This window comes from Camellia sinensis, chromosome 3, assembly GCF_055761805.1.
Source record: "Camellia sinensis isolate YWXY chromosome 3, ASM5576180v1, whole genome shotgun sequence".
NCBI classification, from domain to species: domain Eukaryota; kingdom Viridiplantae; phylum Streptophyta; class Magnoliopsida; order Ericales; family Theaceae; genus Camellia; species Camellia sinensis.
The window spans coordinates 70621383-70642035 of NC_138963.1; the positions used below are offsets into that span (position 1 = coordinate 70621383).

The following is a 20653-nucleotide window of genomic DNA, read 5'->3' on the forward strand; positions in this document are numbered from 1 at the left end:
TTTCGTCCCTTGAGTTGCCGTCGAAACGCCGTCGCAAAAAGTTTTTGCGTCGGCAAATCCGCTATTTGCGACGGCAAGCTGCCGACTCAAAAGCCCTGCTTTTTAGTAGTGCGAAGGCCTATTTGTTGGCTGCTAGAGTGTGGGCTGCTGCTGTGTTGGCTGCTTGGATGAGGGCTGGGTTTTTTTTTCCTGTAATTTGGTTGGTTTTTCACCATCCTGGGTAGCTAGCACACATTTGTACTTCCTATTCGGCGTCAATTTAATTGGGATCATCTAGCTTAGCTATGATACTTTTGCTCTTTTCCACTTTATAGATGTATGTCGAGTATTCTGTACCTTTTTATATTCAATAAAGCTTTCTCTTTTCTCAATCAAAATAGTGTGTTTAGTTTCAGTTTTCTGACAATTAAGTTTTTTGTTTTTCATGTTTTTAGTGAATATTTTAAAAAATTTAAGCAATTTTTTTACTTTTTTAGATGCACCTTACTTAGATGTATCTAAATAGAAAAATATTTTAAAAAAAATATTTTAAAAAATTAATAAATACACAAAAATACGAAAAATGTATTACATTTTCGTATTTTTTTTATATTTTTGGTATTTACTGAATTTTTTAAAGATTTCTTTCACAAATATTACACTTTTTAAGTGTATTTATGTTAGGTGTGTCTAAAAAAAAAAACTTAAAATATTGAAAAAAAAATTTATTGAAAACAAAAAAATACGAAAAATGAAAAAGTAAAATTTTTTGAAAAGTGTTTTTTGGAAACCAAAACCAAACAAAACGAATGAAAATCTTCGAACAAGAACAAACAAAGATCATTTGGTTGATTAGGCAGTAGATAGTATTAATGTATATAAGGAAATATCATGTTGTTCCTTAAATTATCATTCAAAATCAATTAAATTTTATTTTTTTTAATAATATTAATTTTACACCTAAACTATTTAATTTTATATCAATTTTATCCCCACAATTAACTTCTGTTTATAATCAAACAAAGTGACGTGTCATTGAAATTTCATTTTACCTACCAAACTATCTTTAAAACATCAATTAACCCTCAAATTTCACCTTATTCAAGGTCTAATTGATAGTTTGGAGATAGTTTGGAGATAAATGAAATTTGAATGCTACATCAGTAACTTTTGTTTGATTATAGACAACAATTGACAATAGGAGTAAAATTGATACAAAATCAAATAGTTAAGTATAAAATTGATAGTATTAAAAGAATGGGGAAATCGGTCTAAGGTCCCTATCCAACTTTTAGTAATAGATTAGGTCCACAATCTGTTCTTTTGTAGTCTAAGGTCCCTCACCCCATTCCCACTCCTAAACTCACCCATCTCACACCACTCTCACCACCACCACCACCACCACCGCCAGAATCTCGCTACTCTCTTCCACTCCTCCAAATCCCCAAACTCAACCTTCTTTCTTTCTTCCCCATTATTATAAACAGTCTGCTTCTAAAATTTTCCAGAACCTGCTTCATCTCTCTCTCTCTGTGGTGGCCATCGAGTCTCTCCTGCTTTTTCATAATCTCAAGTTCATTTTGAGGTTGTTGTTGGACAATATGATGGCTACACTGAGGACCCGACAGTTTCAAACAACTCAAATACTGCCACTTTTGCAACTATTTGACTCTTATGATTTCCAAATCACACACTAGTGCTAACAAAAAAATATATATATATAACAAAATAAATACTGATATAGAAGAAAAAAGGCCACAGAGATCTTGGTGGATAGGAATCATCAGGGGGAGTTTTGAAACAAAACTCACTCAAGAGTAGCAAATATTTGTAATCACATCACCGGCCTTTCCTTTCTTATTCTTCGAATCAAAGTCGGAATAAATATTAAGAAGACTAATTGAAATGTATAATACTATAATCTTTACAAATAAATAGAGATTGGGGCACATGATGAAAAGTCAGCAGCAGATTGTGATATCATCTTTTTTTAAAATAAGAGAAATCATTGGGAATCCGTCTGATTTATTTCATCATCCTACAACATCACGGCCACCAAAGTTTTATAAAAAAAATGTAGGTATAAATAAAACTGTGAATGTATGTATCTACCTTGTCACCACCGATAAATTCTCATTCTGTATATGCATATAAAGTATTGAATATGGCCCAACGATAGATCCTTTGATTCACTCAAAATTATTGGAATCCAATCAAGGAATTGCAATATTAGGCGCAGTAGAAGATTACATATCTCTGCAACCAATCAAGTGTCATCAACAATCAGCTGAGGATGCTCTCTCTCTCTCCGCAGGACTACGTACTCTACCCTAAACCCACCGCCCTTGGTTGCATTTTTTGAATATCTATATCTATTATATATATATATATATATAGGAGGAGGTGACGGCGGGTTTGCGAAAAGAAACCCTACCTAATGATTTTCTTTGGATTGTGTGATTTTTCTCTTGATGTGTGATTTTTCTCTGGACTATGAATTTTTTCCAGATGTGTGAATTTTCTCTGGACGTATGAATTTTCTCTGTGCCGACTTGCAGTTCATAGTTTTCACACCTGTGTTGACAGGTAACAAAAATACCCATTAGAGAAAACCTAAAAGCTAAGAAGGTGTCCAATAGAAACCCATATTCATGTTTCTTTTATATACATATATATCCAAAAATTCAAGTCTTGTATTTTTGTTAATATAATACAGTTCAGTTTGTCAAGATTTTGGATTTTCTCTGGTAAAGGATTTGAATTTTCTCTGATTTCATAGAGAAAAGATCCTATACAAAAACAAACAATTTTGTTCAGATAAATTTCATTTTTCTCTAGAGAGAAGGGAAATTTCTCTGGATTGGAGAGGAAGAATTTCTCTAGTTTGGGTTGGAAATGGAGAATTTCTCTGGGTTAAGTGAATTTCTCTGGATTGGAGATGAGAATTTCTCTGGTTTTCAGTGAATTTCTCTATGCAGTCCAGAATTTCTCTGGAAATTTTTTTTGAGAAGTTGCCTTTCTTTCTCACCTTTGAGAAGTAAGGAAGTGAGTTGAGGTAGGGGAATTCCTATATTCAAAAAAAAAAAGAGCAGAGAAATTTAGAAAGTTTAGGGAAGTCCGAAGAAATTTTCAAAATTTCTCCAGACCAATTTTCTCTAACTTGAATTTTCTCTTGACCAATTTTCTCTGATTTGAATTTTCTCTGGACCAATTTTCTCTGACTTGAATTTTCTCTGGACCAATTTTCTTTGGACCAATTTTCTCTGGATTGATGTTGAGGGACCTTAGACATCATGAAAATATTTGATGTCCTTTATAATGTAAAATCATAATATCAGGGACCTTAAAAAAAATACCCCTAAAAGAATTGGGAATGAATTGATTTTTAAGTGATATTTTGATAGGCCAAACAATATTTTTACTATATATATATATATATAACATGGGGAGATAAGTTTCTATCATATCCCATTCCATTTGAAACTTTCTACTATTTGATAAAACCATACAAAATGGAGTATATTATTCGCATGTCATATTTTTTCTTAATATATTATTTGTGTAGTTCGGATATTAATTTTTAAATAAAAATAAAATGTTTGAATATTAACTTTTGAATAAAAACTAATTGTTCGAACAAAAATCTCATTCAATAATTGATATTCGAACATTTATATTTTATTCAAAAATAAATATTTGGATATTTGTATTTTATTCAATATCCAAACGATATTTACTAAGACAAAGTGTGGTGAAGGGTGTTAAGAAATATAGTGTTTAAAAAGAAGGTGAATTGGTAGGGATTGGGATATGTTGAGAATTATGGAGTGTGTAATGAAATAAATAATGTATTTTAAATTTTAGAAAGCGGTGTAATTAGAAATATAATGATTTGTTTGTTTTTAGAAGTAGAATGAAGAGGATTTGTAGTGAGGGGATTAATAGCGAGGGATTGTTAGTGGGAAGATTAAAATTGTGTTTGTTTTGATGATAGTTGTTGGTGTAAGGATTGTTAAATTATTTTTATATAAAATAAATATAAAATAATAAAACAAATAAAAAATACAAAAACATTAAACATTAATATTCAAAAAAAATGCCCAACATGTAAAAAATATAAAATAAAATAAAACAAATAAAACTATGATTTTTACTTAACAAAAAATACAAAAAAATTAAACATTAATGTTCAAAAAAAATGCCTAACATGTAAAAAATAAAAAATAAATAAAAAAATAATCCCTATTTTCTAATACCAAATCCTAAACCTCCATCATAATTCCCTCCTCAAGACCCATTCTAATCCGGAAGATATTATGAATCCCTTTCCATCTCTCAAAATAAACACAATATTAGTAGGTCTCACCCATATCTCAATCACAATCCCCCCTCTCTCTTCCAAAACAAACGGGGCCTAAATGTGTAGTGTAAAAGTTGAATTACCCCAGCTGAATTGCCCTTTGATTAATACCCCATTTATGAGAAATGAGCCATTTACATAGATAAATTGTCAACTCTAACATCTTATTGTTCTCTGTGCTCTATCGCTTTGAATCCCTGATCTCATTTAGTTGCTGATTATCAACACAATATATGTAACATTACTTCATCACTTCAAAAGTTCTTTAAATCATAAAACTAATTTGTGCACTTTTTGCTACCTAAAATCATCTAAATTCAATAAAATAGAAGTGAGCTTGCACCTACAAACATGTCATTATAAAGTAGTGGAATTAATTTTAAACAATCATCTAAAGAATTTGTTTGAAAAAAAATAATCATATTGCTTAATGTTTAAATAGAGTGTGAACAATATTTTGTAAAGATATTGTGAACGATGATAAATTTGTAGAAAATGTGATTTCAAACTGAAACAAATCACTTTTCATTAGTTTGGTCTAATTTGATTACCAGATTTCCATAAAAAAAAAAATAAAAAAAAATTTGGATAATTTTATTTTATTTTATTTATTTATTTAAAACTATAGATAGTGGTTTGGTCTTTGATTTCATCTTAAATTGAATCAGAGCGAAACAAGCTTACCCTATTATTTAAATTCAAATTTTATGTATTTTCACTAAAATTTGAATTTTTTCTTTTACTTTTGATTGTGACAATCAATTCTTTATATGTTAATTCAAGTTACAACTTATAATGTCATTATTTCATCTATCTAATATTAATGAGACTAATGAAAATGATATTAGTCATATGTGATATTTTTATTGTCTAAAAAATCTATTTGCGCTTTTGCTAAAATAGTTACTTTGATCATTGAATTTCCCCTCATTAACAATAAATGGATGAAAGAATAACACTACAAATTAAAATGTAAGTATTTGACTACCACAATTGAAATTAGAAAAATTAAAATAAAATTTTGATAAAAATATAGAGATAAAAAATTTAATTAACCTTTTCTTTTATTCATTTTTCATAAATATTTTTTTAAGAGACAATTGCTAAAACTTGAGAGGTTTATGAAACTTATTTTTATGAGTCTCATTTTAATGATCCGAATCGTTTATTTTGTAACACTTTTTATATATAAATGATTCATAAAAAAAAATTAAGTTCTCATTTGGCAAGTGAGTCAGGTTTAGGTTGGAACTAAAAAAATACAAAAATAAAATATAGGCTACATAAATCGATAAGATAAAATGTTACATCCAAATCATAATCATTTTACTTTTTTTCTCATAAAAAAGCAAAAAAGTAAAAAAAAAATTCTTCCCAAACGGAGCTAATTTAACCAGGTTAAATTAGCCAAAAAATTAAAAAGTAAGGCTAAAAAAGTTCTTCCCAAACGAACCCTAAGGCCTCGTTTGGCAAGTGTCTGTTTTAGCCTAAAAGTCAAAAAATACGAAAAAAATTAAAAAGTCTATAACCTATACCAAAAAGTTAAAGATTTCATTTTCTCTCTACTTTTTGCACATCTTTTTGTAAAAAATTAAAAGTTATTCCAAACATACTAGTTTTTTTTATCTCATATTTTACCCAAAAATTCAAAAAGTTACTAAAATAATATGTTCTCAAATGATGCCTAAGTTGATTTGATAATCATAGACATTCATTTTTTTTGAGAGAAACGCAATAAAAATAAAATTGTTACGATTATCATTTTATCATATTTGTCTATAAATAAAATAAAATAAAATAGACGTCTACATGTATCGAATTGATCTAATTTTTTCATAAATAATATATACTGAGGGCCCTACAATTAATTGTTTGAATTATTCAAACGAAATCTATGGTGTACATATAGCACAAGTAACCAGGGTTCTATTTGGTTTAGTTTTTGAAAAAAAAAAAATTGAGTTTTGAGTTCTATTTTGAAAGATAAGTAGTTAAAAAGATGTTTGAAAATTAAAAATTTATTTGATTATGAGTTTTGAAATTAATTTTGGAATTTTTTTTTTTTTTGTGTAATTAAATAGATGAGTGTGAAAGAAAATTTGATTGATTGATGTGTAGAATGTGAGAGAATGAGAGAGAAGAAATGAGAGAAGGGAGAGGGGAGAGAAAAAAAAAGATTGATTAATTTATTAATAAAAAAAAGAGAAGGAGAGAGAAGAGATTTTGAAAATAGTTTTGAAAAATTGTTAATCAAATATATTTTTTTAATTTTTTGATTCAAATATTAATTTAAAAATTAAACCAAACACTATCTTAGTTTTTTTTCCAGCCCTGCACAAATTTAAGATTCAAGATCCAAACTCCTATTTTTAAGGATAAATTACAAATTCATCTTCAAAAATTCATTTAAAATATGAATTACTTTATATGGTTTTAAAAATTACATTTCATTTCTTAAAATTTTTAATTTCATAACAAATGGTCTATTTTAGTAATAAATAATCAATTCAATTAACTTTTTTATTAATATCATAAATATATTTTAATTAATAATTTAAGTAATTTTATTATAAAAAATGGTAGGGATATAAAATAAATTATTAAAAAAATCTATCAAATCACTCATGTGATTGATTTGGTAGAATTTTTTAGTAAAAAAATTGATACACCTAGCATTATTATTTTAATATTATATAAAAGAAAAATTAAAAAAATTATTTTTTCAATTAATTTTATTTATAAAAAAATATTATATTTATAATTTTTTAAATTATACAAAATAATTCCTATTTTAACAAATATGAAAGAGTGTGTTTGTAGTTTATTTTAATTTTTTATTTTTTAATCTTGGGATTAAGCATTTTGCAATGTAATCCTGCTACAGACCCCCACTGGGGGTCGACCCCCAGTGACGTGGCGAAACGCCATTCGCCAATTTTCTTTCTTTTCTTTTTTTTTCTTTTCGGCCAATCACCCACAGCCACGTGGGCTGGGGGTCACCCCTTACTGGGGTCCCCCGCATTTTCCTTTGCAATGAGGGGAGGGGAGTAGTAGATGGGGTGTGGCGGTGAGTTTTGAACGGTACGAAAGGAAAATTATAAATTAAATAGCGAATTAATAAATTGGTAAATTGGTAAATTATGGTTTGAATAGTTTTGGACGGATTAAAGAATTGAAAGACATTTTCACAAACTATCAAATTTTTACATAATATATAACATTAATTTATATAATATTTTTTATATATATAACTATTAATTTATAATAAATTTTATATATAAAATATTATTCACACATATTTTTACTTTAATATTTTATTATAAATTGAAAAAATATATATATATTAATTATAACAGCGTAAAATAATTTTAAAAAAAAATTATAAATTTTAAAATTTAAACCACGATTAATCGGTTGAGCGATGCGAATTAATCCGAATCTACGAATTGACACCGTAATAACGAATTAGGCAGTATTTTACACGTGGGCCGTAGCAGGTGCGGATGGGAAAAGAGTCTAACGCGTGGAATCCGGATCCTCCGTCGCCCTTTCTTGCGGGGCATCCCTGTCGCCCTTCAAAACGACGTCGTTTTGGAAGTTTTTTTTTTTTTTTTTTTGCCTTGCCTTTTCTTTTCTTTTCTTTTTCTTCTCACTGATAACTCTCTCTCTCTCTCTCTCTCTCAGTCGGTTCTCAGTGCCCAAGTCATGGTTTTGGGTATGGTGAGCTTGGTGGTGATTGATTAGCAATGGTGGATTGAAAATCTGAGGCTTCACATCTGAGCATTCAAGTGGTGGCTGCTGTTGTTGACATTGCTGCGGTGAGTTATAATTTGAGGGTTTGGAAGCTTGTAATTTGTGAGAATTGGTGTGTTTGGGGGGAGTGAAAGTTTCTTATTCTTAATAGAACCCATAAAATTCCCAACACTTGAAACCATGTCTAACCCAAAACCTTGATCTAAAACCCCAAAATCGCCAAATCTTTCAAAATATATATATATATATATATATATATATTAATATTTCTATTTGGATTTTTTCAGATTTGAAAAAATACAACAATGATTCATCCCACTAAAAATATCACCACTAATAGCACTAATGCATTGAAAAAGTAAAAAAAAAAAAAAAATACAACTCCAAGACCAAAACATCACATCATTAATTGCAGGACCCACTGCCACCTAATTAGTGGGAACACTAATTAATGCTCCCAAGCATTTTTCGGAAAAATAATACAAGTAATCTGTGTAGATTTGATTTTACAGTTATGGTAAACAGCTATGCTAATCTTTCTGAATTAGATTTGTAGATATGTTTGAATCAGGTTTCCAAATCTGTAAAAATCAGGTTTCCATATCTGGAAAAAAATGGTAAATTTGTTGATCTAAATTTGTTTTTTTTCAAATTTTTGGTGAAAAATCTGTGGATCTGCATAAGATTTGTTTTCATCATGAAAAATCTGTGGATCTGCAGAAGATGATGAAGAGAAAAAAGAAAAAATTTGTTGATGAAAAATCTGCAGAAAAACGCAGAAAAAAGAAAAAAAAAAATTGTTGATCTAAATTTGTTTTTTTTCAAATTTTTGGTGAAAAATCTGTGGATCTGCAGAAGATTTGTTTTCATCATGAAAAATCTGTGGATCTGCAGAAGATGATGAAGAGAAAAAAGAAAAAATGTGTTGATGAAAAATCTGCAGAAAAAAGAAAAAAAAAATTTACTTGTATTAATGGTTTGCTGATTGATTCTGAATCTATGATCCTCAAGTTTTTTTTTTATATATGTACATAGCCGCCGCCCAAAGAAGAAGACAGGGTTGAGGTTGAAGTAGGAGGGCTTGGGCTTCGGATGGTATCCAGGACAGAGGTAGGCTCAGTGAGAAGAAGAAGGAAAGAGAAGAAGAAAAAAAAAACCCTCCAAAACGACGTCGTTTTGGAGGCCGACAGGGACGCGCCGCAGGAAAGGGCGACGGAGGATCCGGATTCCTAATGCGTGCGGGAGCAAATCAGCAGATAGATACGACCGAAAGAGAAAGACGAGGGAGAGGGGCGAATGGAGGAGGCAGTTGTGAAGGTGAACATAAAGTTCGGCGGAGGATCCATACCTGTGTCCCTCTCTCTTGATTCCAGCGTCAGAGACCTCAAATCTATACTCCAACCCCTCACCAATGTCCTCCCTCGCGGTCAGAAGCTCATCTTCAAAGGGAAAGTTCTGCTGGATGAACTCACTTTGAGGTCGTCCCAGGTCACCGATGGGGCTAAGATCATGCTCATGGCTTCCCAAGGTTTACACCAAGGGGTACCGTACTACTACTCTTTCTTCCTTTAAATCTCACCAATTTTATTTCTCTCTTTCTTTCTTTCTTTCTTTATTGGGTGATATGATAAATGAAAGGGACGTAACAAGATAGATTTGTCTCTCGTTATTTGTTATCAAATCAGTCAATCCAAACTGGCTGTGTAAGCGTTTCTGAATCTCTGTGAATTAGCTAATTATTGCTGAATTTATTCACACAGGATGGTCCCATTAGGAAGGAAGCACCGGCTTCATCGAATTTGAGGCGGATGGCCGATGCAAATCGAGGCAAGGAGGGGAAAAGGGATGATGTTGCTGCTGTTGAAAAGAGCCAGTTTGAGCGTTGGAAAGCTACTGGGGTTATAGCATTGTCTGAATGCAACTTGAGGGTATACACTACTAGTCCTTGTGTTTGATCAATTCTTCCATGAGTTAAATCCATGAAACACTGAAACAAATCTGGGTATCATTATATAATTTTATATTTTGGGTCAGAAAGATCACACTGTAATTATTCTTTTTTGGAACTTCAAGGCTATACCTGATGAAGTATGGACTTGTGGACCTTCTGCGAGGGTACTTGATCTCAGCCACAACTCTATAAAAGACATGCCAGCTGCAATTGGCAGTTTGCGTGCTTTGCAGGTGACAGGATGCCTTATATCTCTTTTAGTTGTTGTAATCAAGCTACCTGATCTATTCTCTCTAGAGAATTTTCGACATTTTTAGTTTTTTGTTTATTTTGTAGAAGCTGCTCCTGAATGCAAATGAACTATTGGTCGAATCCATTAGCTGGGAAGGAGTAACATCTCTAAAGTCTCTGACTGTTTTGTCACTAAACCAAAACCAGTATGTCATCAGTGTTCTTCATGTTATTTGCTTGGTTATTGTTTTAATTGTCATATTCAGTAGGAGCTCAAACTATTGAAGTTTTTTAACTCAAGTCTTTCTTTAATATGTTCCTTCCAAGATATGATCAGAAATTTTATAACAGAAACTTGAATATGCTGGTGTTACAGCTAAAGAGTCAAATGTATGCACTGTCGTTTTTGTGTCTGCAACTAGTGATGGTTATTGGGCCTATTTGTTGTTCGTACTTGTTTTTTTGGGGGTAAATCTTAAATTAACGGACCCCTAAGGTTTTGGTAATATTAACTCCTTACCCCAGTGGTATCAGAAATTGCATTGAGTTCCCGTCAGTCTGTGTCAAAAAACGCTGTTAACTAGAGGCATGAATTAACCTTAATATCCTGTCAAAAATATCATTTCATGTAAATAATACAGTTGTTCAAAATAAAAATAAAAATACTTTTTCTCTCCAGGACCCAACAACTAGATCTCAACCATTTGCTATCAAACCACCACCATCACTCAAAAAGAACATGCTTTACCTTACCTAAGCTATTCATGTTAAGGCATAACAAGCACCCAGCCCCCACACAAAACTCAAAAATTTGATATAATTCCTATTTTTCTTGAGGCTAGACAATGGTCATTTTATGTATTATTTTGTATAACATACTAAGGACAAAAGGAACTACCTTCTGGCTTTACCATTGCGATTTTTGTTCTACTTTGAAAGACATTTTGTTCATTAATAATTAAATTATTTTCATGGATAGCTTATGCTCATATGGATGACCTCCTTCAATTTACCTCTTATTTGACCAATTTAAACATCTATTTGATCTCTGTATTAAGTTTTATGACCCTAGAAATGTAGGCACTTTGTATGGTTGTGTTAGGCACACACATGTAGTAGTTAGATGACTGAGGTATATTATCCTACCAGGTTTAATTACTGAGGCCTGTACTTTTTTTATCATTTGTGTTTCAGAATTTCATTATGTGACTTGTGCAGTTTAACAGCTTTGCCTTCTGCCATGGGTGCTTTGACTTGTCTGAGGCAACTTCATATTGCGAACAACAAGCTGACATGTCTCCCGACTGAAATAGGATGCCTGACTCAACTTGAAGTTTTGATAGCAAACAATAATAGGTACTTTTGCACTTAATTTATCAAAAAAAAAAAAAAAGGTACTTTTGCACTTAAAATGTAATTACTCTATGGTGGGGTATAATTTTGTTGCTTTTCTTATTGGGCTTAACTTCGTATTCCATTTCCCCTTGCCTGCCTTCTCTTTTAGTTTGGCATAAATGACTAAGTGCTAATGATTTGTCTTCCTAATGTTAATTTCTGTTTTCTTTTTTGGGACATTGGGGCGTGAACTATTGCAGTGCTTCCTAACTTCATGTTTTATTGGCATTTCGCATCCCATAGAATTTTATAGATTTTACTGGATCCTGCTAAATGCCAAGTGTGATGACCTTTTATGTTGTGGATATTAGTTTGAATTAATTTAAAAAATGTTATGCATGATATCCTGTAGTTCCCAGTAGTTGTGTTCTGAACTTTTCTTGTTACATTTTTATCACTTCACAGGATATCCACTGTCCCAACTTGTATAGGAGAATGTACTTCTCTTGCTGAGGTAAGATTCTAGTTCTTTTGTCACGAAATCTAATTCTTACAAATTTTATTTGTGATGAATAATCCAGGTTTTTCACTCGAGATTGGAGAATAAATTTTTTTTTTTTTTACTCTGGTGATATTCTGGACGTGGTTTTGATGTAGTGCAGGTAGACCTTTCATCAAATCTCTTGGCGGACTTGCCAGAGACATTTGGCAATCTACAAAATTTGAAGGTCCACCTTCTGTACTTTCTTATTTCTTCTCTTATTTTGCTTTTCTTCCTTACAAAGAAAAGAGGAAAAGGAGCACTTGTGTTCTCTGTATTTAGCCTAGTGTCAAGATAAAGCAAGCGGAAGAAAGTCATATATGCATGAGAAATCATGAGTGACAAACTAATTTGAGAGAATTAAGCATATTAATTTGAGAGGATTAAGCATATAGACTGGCTGTGTTTGAGAAAGGAACTTGAAGCATTCAGGGACACCCAAATATATCTAGCTATACTGGAACACAAATAGTAATCTTCACTATAAACTGCATTAGATACTATGGGTCCGTTTGTTTTGGATGACAGTGGACAGAATTAGATTAGGATAGATGTGAGATCTATTATAATAGTATTTGTTTACAAAATAGGGAAGGAGATTTATAGTCCCTTAGGATTATGATAGCCCTTAGAGGTAGAGATTAGCAAAGGCCTCCGAGGATTAGGTTTCAAAACTATGATAGGCCTTAGAAAAAGACTATTTTATCCATAATGAATTACATCTAGGATGAAGATTTCTTGCTGCCCAGGTAGCTGGAAATTCAACACCGGGGGTGGTGGCCTAGTGGAGAAAGCAATTCTCTCCACAAGGGTGATCTAGGTTCGAATCCTGGGGAGTGGGAAATGGATAAATTTCCTAGCTGGCTTTTTTTAAGACCTCGTACTGTACTCCGATCAACCCTGGGCTCTCTGTGGTGTGTGGTTGAACTCCATTGGTGCCTCGATGATGGGTCTTTTCCTATGGGTTGGGTTAAATCTGGCCGGCAACTGGTTACCTTGGGGCCAGGGCTGACAGATGCGGCGACGACACAACAAAACATCCTTTTTTCTCTGTTCAAAAAAAAAGAAAGGTAGCTGGAAATTCCTGCTTCCACAATGTGGCTGGCTGCCACGTGAATTGATTATCTCTCTGTCTGAAAGTCTTACTACATTTGATATTTACCCTCTGACAAGGAACCTTGGAGATTTCTATGGTGAAAGCAACCACAGGACCTAGAAGTAACCACCATGGGAGGAACTTGACGATGCATATTTTGGCACAAGACAAGGACTTCGTCTCAACAAATATTTTTTATATTCTCTTTCATGCCTCTGTTCCATGATACCCTACATTCAATCTTACTTCCTCTTTACCCTAGGAGCCAACCTCATCTTACCATATGGGAATGAAGAGGGTAAAATCAAGATACGTTCCAATGAATTCTGTAAGACGTTGGACTTCAGGGCATAATTGATACATGTACCTAACTTAAATGAAATGTTAAAACTAAATTTAAATGTTAGAAAGTAACAGTTGCTTGTTTTTTGGTTGCATCAAGATACAAGCAACATCTTAATTCTGCTGCAAATATCAATGGCAGAATAGTAGGGTAAAACATCAACTTCGCATGCCAACTAGAAGAGGAATGCAGTGTTTGGAGTTGTAGCATATTGGTTTTTGATAATGGCACACATTTGATTGAACTTTTCCATTCTAAAGTTCGCAATGTTGCCTTTTTTAACTTTACGATGAAAAGGTTGCTTCTTGCAGTTCTATTCTTTGATGAAGCATGTGTTTCTGTTTGCATTATTATGCTTCCTAGAACCTTGGCGGAAGGGTAGATTCATTTTAGCTTTTTAAACATTTTGTATGCATTATTATGTCCTAAGAAGCATAGACACTTCTATGAAGGAATTATGTCATGTCCGACACCCATGTTGGACACTGATACTCGTCGAACATTTCTAAAGCTTGTCTAACACTTCTTCATTGTGGCTTAATTAAAAAATCGAATACATAATATCGGACACTTTACCGACAATTTGTGAACGCTTCGGTGACATTTCTTGAACCCTCCAAATACGTCCTATGTGATGAATCCTTTCATAATAATAATGTCATGCTGTTAAAATCTACCATCACCTACTCCACCTACTACACCTACCACCACCTACTACACACCTACCACTACCACCTACTACCACCTACTCCACTACATCTCCTATATAAGGAACCCCTCACCATTTGTAATTTATAACATACAACATATATCAATCAATAATACATCTATTTCTTACATGGTATCAGAGCTATAGGTTAAAGATCTTGGTGTTCTTCGCCTTCCGGCGGGCGGCAACCTTGCCTTGACCGCCCGCCGAATCTCAACCAATTCAAACCTCCCTCTCCCTCTCCCTCTCGGCACCTCACTGTGTTGTCAATACCAGACGGCTTCCCATGGATTATTTTTTCACCTTCAAAAGCCCATTTGTTCACCAATTCCAGCTCATTTTCTCCAAACATTAACCAACCTTGATGACCAAAATCAAGATTCACAGATTCCGACTGGCCAAGCAAATTCTAAGGCCATATCCTTCAAATGGAGCTTTAATTTATCATCATTATCAGAATGAGTCGGAAAGCTGAGAGAGGCGTAAGTGTAGAGATCGATAGAGGCGGCCACCGCCGTAGATCCGTGGACTACGGCGTGTTCGCCGATCTAGACAGAGAAACAAAAGACAAGGGTTACTGCCGCCGCCCGCAGCTACCTCACCGTCCGCCTCCACGACTCCGAGCCCGCCTCCGCCTACTGGGACCTCCACGACCCCATCGCCGCCACCTCCGTCGTCCTCGAGTTCTCCGTCGCCGCCGTCATCATCGACCACCCCATCGACGCCGTCGAGCTCATCATCGAGTGTATCGACAGGGCTTGTCGTTGGGATTGCCATAGGTGGTGTTGCGATCCTTGTGATTTTCAGCATTTTGTTCGTATGTTGCAGAACGAAGAAGAGCAGAGATCATGACTACTTTGTTCCTCTCTCTCTCTCTACTTTCTCTCCCTAGACCCACTTTACTCAAAACCTGAAATCACCAACTGTCCCACACGTGGGCATGAACGTGTAGTCCCAATCTTGTAACGCGTCCAGTTCGAAAAGTTGTGCTACGTCCACGTTCATCACCACCTCCCTCTTTTTCAGCTTTTTTCTCTTCAGGACAGAGCGAACTATATTATCTATCTTTTTTTATTCTAAACTATTCTCCCACCAAACCCTCTTTTGGATATTCGTGAATTTGCAGCACAGCATCACCTCTCCTTTTCTTGGACGAGCAGACACAAAAACATGGCAGCCGACTGGGTTGCAAAAGCTCTAACAATTCCACCACTCTTCTTTTCTTTAAACATAACACCCACTCTCCACTCATTCCTTTTATTATTTTTATTATGCACACACTCAGACTCCATGTGCTCTTTGACCCTTTTTATCCACCCTTACACACACCCCCAAATATATTTTGATTACCCTTCCAAACCAAACACTCTCCATTGTTTTTTCTTTGTTCTGATATTCAAAGTTGCAAAAAAAAAAAAAAAAAAAAAAAAAAAAAAAAAAAAAAAAAAAAACAACAACAACAACAGACGCCGACGGACTGCACACCAAACTCATTTTATTCATATCGGGGCTCACCCCGATCACCATTTTACATCAAAAAAAAAAAAAACAAACAAAAAACAAAAAACAAAACAACCGCACCCACAGTGGGATTTTTCTTCTCTACTCTGCTGCGGGTCTCTTCTTCTTGCTTTTCTCTTGATTGTCCCGTGACTGCCCAGCCTCCATGCTTCCTAGACCACCAAGCAAGTTGCCTCCTCCCTGCTCCTCCACTACAGCATATGGCGGCCCTCCAAATCGGAACATCACGGTGGCCTTCGCCTTCAGCTCCTTGTTTTCTGCCTTTAGCACACTTATCTCTGCTCGCGCATCCTTATACATGCGCTGGAGCAGAGCCAGTTGGGCGTTTAACTGCTGCACCTCATTTGTCCTACTCTGCAGCCGGTGCGACAAGTTTGTGACCGCAGTCATGGTTTCCACGCATGACTTCAAAGTATACTGATTGGCCTCAATATCAGTTTGCACCGCCATTTTTTGCTCCACAGACCGCATCGGAAAGTTCAACGGAGCAAAACCAGAGGTGTTTGGTTGAGGTTCACTGGCCACCGTACTGGTTATCTCTCTTGTTGACTCGTTGAGGTCGGGAAAGAGAGTGAGTAGACCACGGGACGAAGAGGCCATATTCTGGGTAGCTGAACGGGAAGAAGAGGCCATTGTTCAGATGTTTCAGAATGCAAATATTCAGATATTTCAGAATGAAAATGTTCAGCGGTTTCAGACTGGTTTGCACAGCCTCCGCCTCAACCTTGGTTTAAATAGCCAGGGCCGATCCGCGCATCGCGCGCCACTTGACGCCAGACGACAAAACGGGCGCGCAAGCCAAGGTAATCACGCACCTCGCCATCATGTCCGGTACGCCTTTTTATGGATTGGGCACGCCTTTTGATGGCACGCCTTTTGAAAGATTGGGCACACTTTTTGAGGGTGCGACTTTTTAGGGGTCCGACAAGACTCTGTAAACTGTCCCGACATTGATTCCGGTTAGCTCCTTCATGGGTCCGACAAGACTCAGTAAACTGTCCCGACATTGATTCCGGTTAGCTCCTTCATGGGTCCGACAAGACTCTGTAAACTGTCCCGACATTGATTCCGGTTAGTTTCTACAAGGGTCCAGCAAGACTCCGTAAACTGTCACAACAACTGTCACAACATTGTCTGCTACAACGGTCCGACATGACCCCATAAACTGTCTTCTACATCGGTCCAACACGAGCCAGTGTCTTCTACATCGGTCTGCCATAACCATACAGTCTTCTACAACGGTCAGACACGACCATACAGTGTCTCCTATCCATTTTTTATTTTTCAGATTATTTTCTTGCTTTGTTACTCTCTCCAAACTCAAGTTGGTTAGTTCCTATCCCCCTTGAGTTTGCGGGGGCTGTTAAAATCTACCATCACCTACTCCACCTACTACACCTACCACCACCTACTACCACCTACTACACACCTACCACTACCACCTACTATCACCTACTCCACTACATCTCCTATATAAGGAACCTCTCACCATTTGTAATTTATAACATACAACATATATCAATCAATAATACATCTATTTCTTACACATGCATTCTTCAAAATGCAATTTTTGCACTTTAAATATGCTTTGAAACACTTATAAGATGAATATATCATATGTATTGCAATGTTTTATTATTATTTTGTACCTTAAATGTAAGAGGGATTTGGTGATAGACCCCTCAGGCTATATTTGTTTGGGTGGATATGTGCTTGGGATTTAGGAATGGCAACGGGCCGGGCCGGGGATTACATTCCCCGTCCCCGATCCCCGAAGGCAAAAAAATCCCCGTCCCCGCCTCCGACCCCCGACGGGGACACCATCACCCCCCCCGCCCCCGATTCTCAACGGGGATCGAGTTTCCCCGACCCCGAAAAATCCCCAATTTTTTTATATATATAATTCTGTTAAACATAATAATAATAAAAATAAAAAATAAAAAACAGAAAAATCTGTTTTCAATGTTTCATCATCATTATCAACAACAATCAACTTAAAAATAATAATAATAATAATCTGAAATTGTTCAATACACACATACATATACATATATATATATATATATATGTATGTGTGTGTGTGTGTATCTATCATCATCATCATCAACTTAAAAAAAAAAAAAAAAGATCTGAAATTGTTCAACAGCACACACGCATCATCATCAACAACTTAAACAAAAAAAAAAAAGAACAGATCTGAAATTGTTCTACAACACACACACACACACACACACACACACACACACACACACATATATATATATATATATATGTATCTATCATCATCATCATCAACAACTTACAAAAAAAAAAAGATCTAAAATTGTCGAGATCTGCGGCGGAGGACGGTGGTGGTGGAGGATCGGCAGATCTACGACGGAGGAGGCGATGAGTGATGTCGAAGAGGAAGTGATCTGCTGCGGATCTGCTGCGGTGGTGGTGGAGGATCGATGTTGGGGAGGCGGAGGCGTTCGGGAGTCGAAGAGGAAGCCATGGCGGTGGTGGTGGAGGATCGATTCGACGGATCTGTTCAGATCTATTTTGGATGATGATAATGATGATAAGAAATGAGAGAATGAGAGAAATTTGTGTGTGTGAATGAGACTGTGTTCAAAAACCGGGGTCGGGCATCATATATTATATATATAAACAGGGATAAAATAGTAATTTATATCGGGGGGCAACCGGGCCGGGGATCGAGGCCGGGGTCGGGCCGGGTCCGGGACTGAAACATGTATCCCCGTCCCCGGCCCGAATACCATCGGGGATTTAATTTTTAATACCACCCCCGGCCCGTCGGGGATATTTTTCAGGGAATAATCACTCAATTCGGGATCGGGTCCCCGTCAGGTCGGGTTCCGATTGCCATCTCTATTGAAATTGGATTAATAGTCCAATAAAATTATTAATCCGATGTTTGGTTAAAAAATTAAAGTACAGACTAACAATTCATCTGGATATGGTATCTCACATATAATGGACTATTCAATCTTACATAGGGGGTAGGATATAAATAGGGGGACTATTATAAAGGGGTTTTGAAAGTTCTAAATTTTTTTTCTGTCATTTTAATAAGAAAAGGAAGTTAAGAGGGATTTATGGCCAAATTTTTCTCAATGTAATTATAATGATATCTTGATGTTTAAGTTATGAAATATATAGCTTTTTATAACTAGTGTTAATGTAATTATAATGTTATCTTGATTTTAATGAAATATATAGTTTTTTAATATAATTAGTGTTATGTTACATACTTTTCAATATTTTTAAATAAATTATTCATATGTATGACATAATAAATTTGTAAAAATATAAAATGTTAATGAATACAAAGCATGTGGTGTCCTATGTTTTTTGAAAATTGATGTGTTGGGGGTGATTGTGTCATGTTGAGTTGTATCTCCGTGTACGTGCTCCCTAGCTAATGTTAATTGCACTTGGTTTTCACTGTTAAGTCACCCAAACTGTCACAGATCCCATGAGATGGCTTATTGTCATTAATAATTCTCTCCAAAAATCAAGTATCCAATGCATCGTCTGTGTGTACTCTTGAAATTTATCCGTGTGGTTGTCCTAAATAAGTTTTCTGCTGCCTAAATAGAATGTATAGGCAGTGCTAGCCCATGCAATGGGTCAATGTAAGAGTATCTATACCTACGGGCACATGTGCTGCGCATACTGGTAATGTAGTCATGTTTCCAACTGTTGTTCAGGCTTTGTATCTAAGTAACAATGGACTCGAATCCCTCCCATCAACCCTGTTCAAAATGTGCATCCAGCTCTCAACACTGGATCTCCATGGCACACAAATAACAATGGATGTTCTCCGCCAGGTATCAACTAATCTTATACATTGACTGGTCCACTATGCTTATATTTTATTTCGAGGCTATGGTATCAACAATTTTATTAATAGTTTGAAGGATGGGAAGATTTTGATGAGCGGCGCCGCTTAAAACATCAGAAGCAACTGGATTTCAGAGTTGGGGGAGGATCTACCAAGTTCGATGAGGGTGCTGATAAAAGTTTTTGACAGTTCGGTGCTTAAAAAAGCTGATGATAGAGAGCTGTTTTATCTGTGCAAATTAGCTGTGAAAGAAAAATTGATCCGCATTGATTTGATGAAGCAAGAAATTTGCCTTTGGACATTACCTAGCATTGTCCAATGTTATTCATTTTTGTGGAGTGGATTACAGAATTGTTCTCTCTATTGCTTTACGGGGAATTTTCACTATATTACTGGCAAATAATGAATGGTAAACAATTACAGATTTGTCATACATTTGTGAGGTAGAGCATGTGGTATGAAAGTTCGACTTGTTGAGAATTTGTAGATGCCTGTTGTCAATTTGATCCACACGACATTCTTATGTTGTGTTTAATTAGGAGATTTGAATAAAAATTTGAAAAAGAAAATGAGAAAGACAAGTGAAATGTGAATAAAAACATATTTATATTTTACTTAATTTTACACACTTTTTTCATTTCTCTTTTCCTTTTCAAATTCCTCTCTAAATCCTGCAACCAAATATAACATTAAAAGATAATTAACCACAAAAGCGTTGCATCCTCAAAAGATAATACACTATTAGGCACAATTGGAAAGGTAACAGCTCACTTCAGATGCTCGTTGTCTACTTCCTGCGAATAAGGCTCTTATAACAAATACAGTTAGGCCATATTTGTTTGGGTAGACATGAGCTTGAGATTGGACTAATAATCCAATAAAATTATTAATCCGATGTTTAGTTAAACAATTGAAGTACAGACTAATTATTTTAAACTTAACTATTAGTTAAGATAAGATACATAATCCAACCGATTCGTAGTCCTA

General features: G+C 34.9%; 1 protein-coding gene and 2 non-coding genes across 4 annotated transcripts; 1 reads left to right on the forward strand and 2 right to left on the reverse strand.

The window, feature by feature from the left end:
* Window positions 1-1732: 1732 nt before the first annotated feature.
* LOC145823164 (small nucleolar RNA SNORD24) lies at window positions 1733-1827 on the reverse strand. Its single transcript, XR_014365399.1, has one exon. It is a non-coding gene; the product is annotated as a small nucleolar RNA SNORD24 (small nucleolar RNA).
* A 108-nt stretch (window positions 1828-1935) lies between these two features.
* Window positions 1936-2022, reverse strand: LOC145823166 (small nucleolar RNA R12). The gene has a single exon (XR_014365402.1). It is a non-coding gene; the product is annotated as a small nucleolar RNA R12 (small nucleolar RNA).
* A 5916-nt stretch (window positions 2023-7938) lies between these two features.
* LOC114276345 (LRR/ubiquitin-like domain protein) lies at window positions 7939-20146 on the forward strand. Of its 2 annotated transcripts, none has more exons than XM_082919989.1 (10): window positions 7939-8157; window positions 9128-9634; window positions 9853-10020; window positions 10166-10276; window positions 10380-10480; window positions 11493-11630; window positions 12075-12123; window positions 12272-12337; window positions 19533-19652; window positions 19736-20146. In XM_082919989.1, the coding sequence occupies exons 2-10, from the start codon at window positions 9389-9391 to the stop codon at window positions 19850-19852; spliced, it is 1116 nt and encodes a 371-aa protein (XP_082776115.1). In that variant the 5' UTR covers window positions 7939-8157; window positions 9128-9388; the 3' UTR covers window positions 19853-20146. The 2 variants fall into 2 exon arrangements, with proteins under 2 accessions (XP_082776115.1, XP_082776116.1); XM_082919990.1 differs by lacking the exon at window positions 7939-8157 and adding an exon at window positions 8197-8709.
* Window positions 20147-20653: the final 507 nt, after the last annotated feature.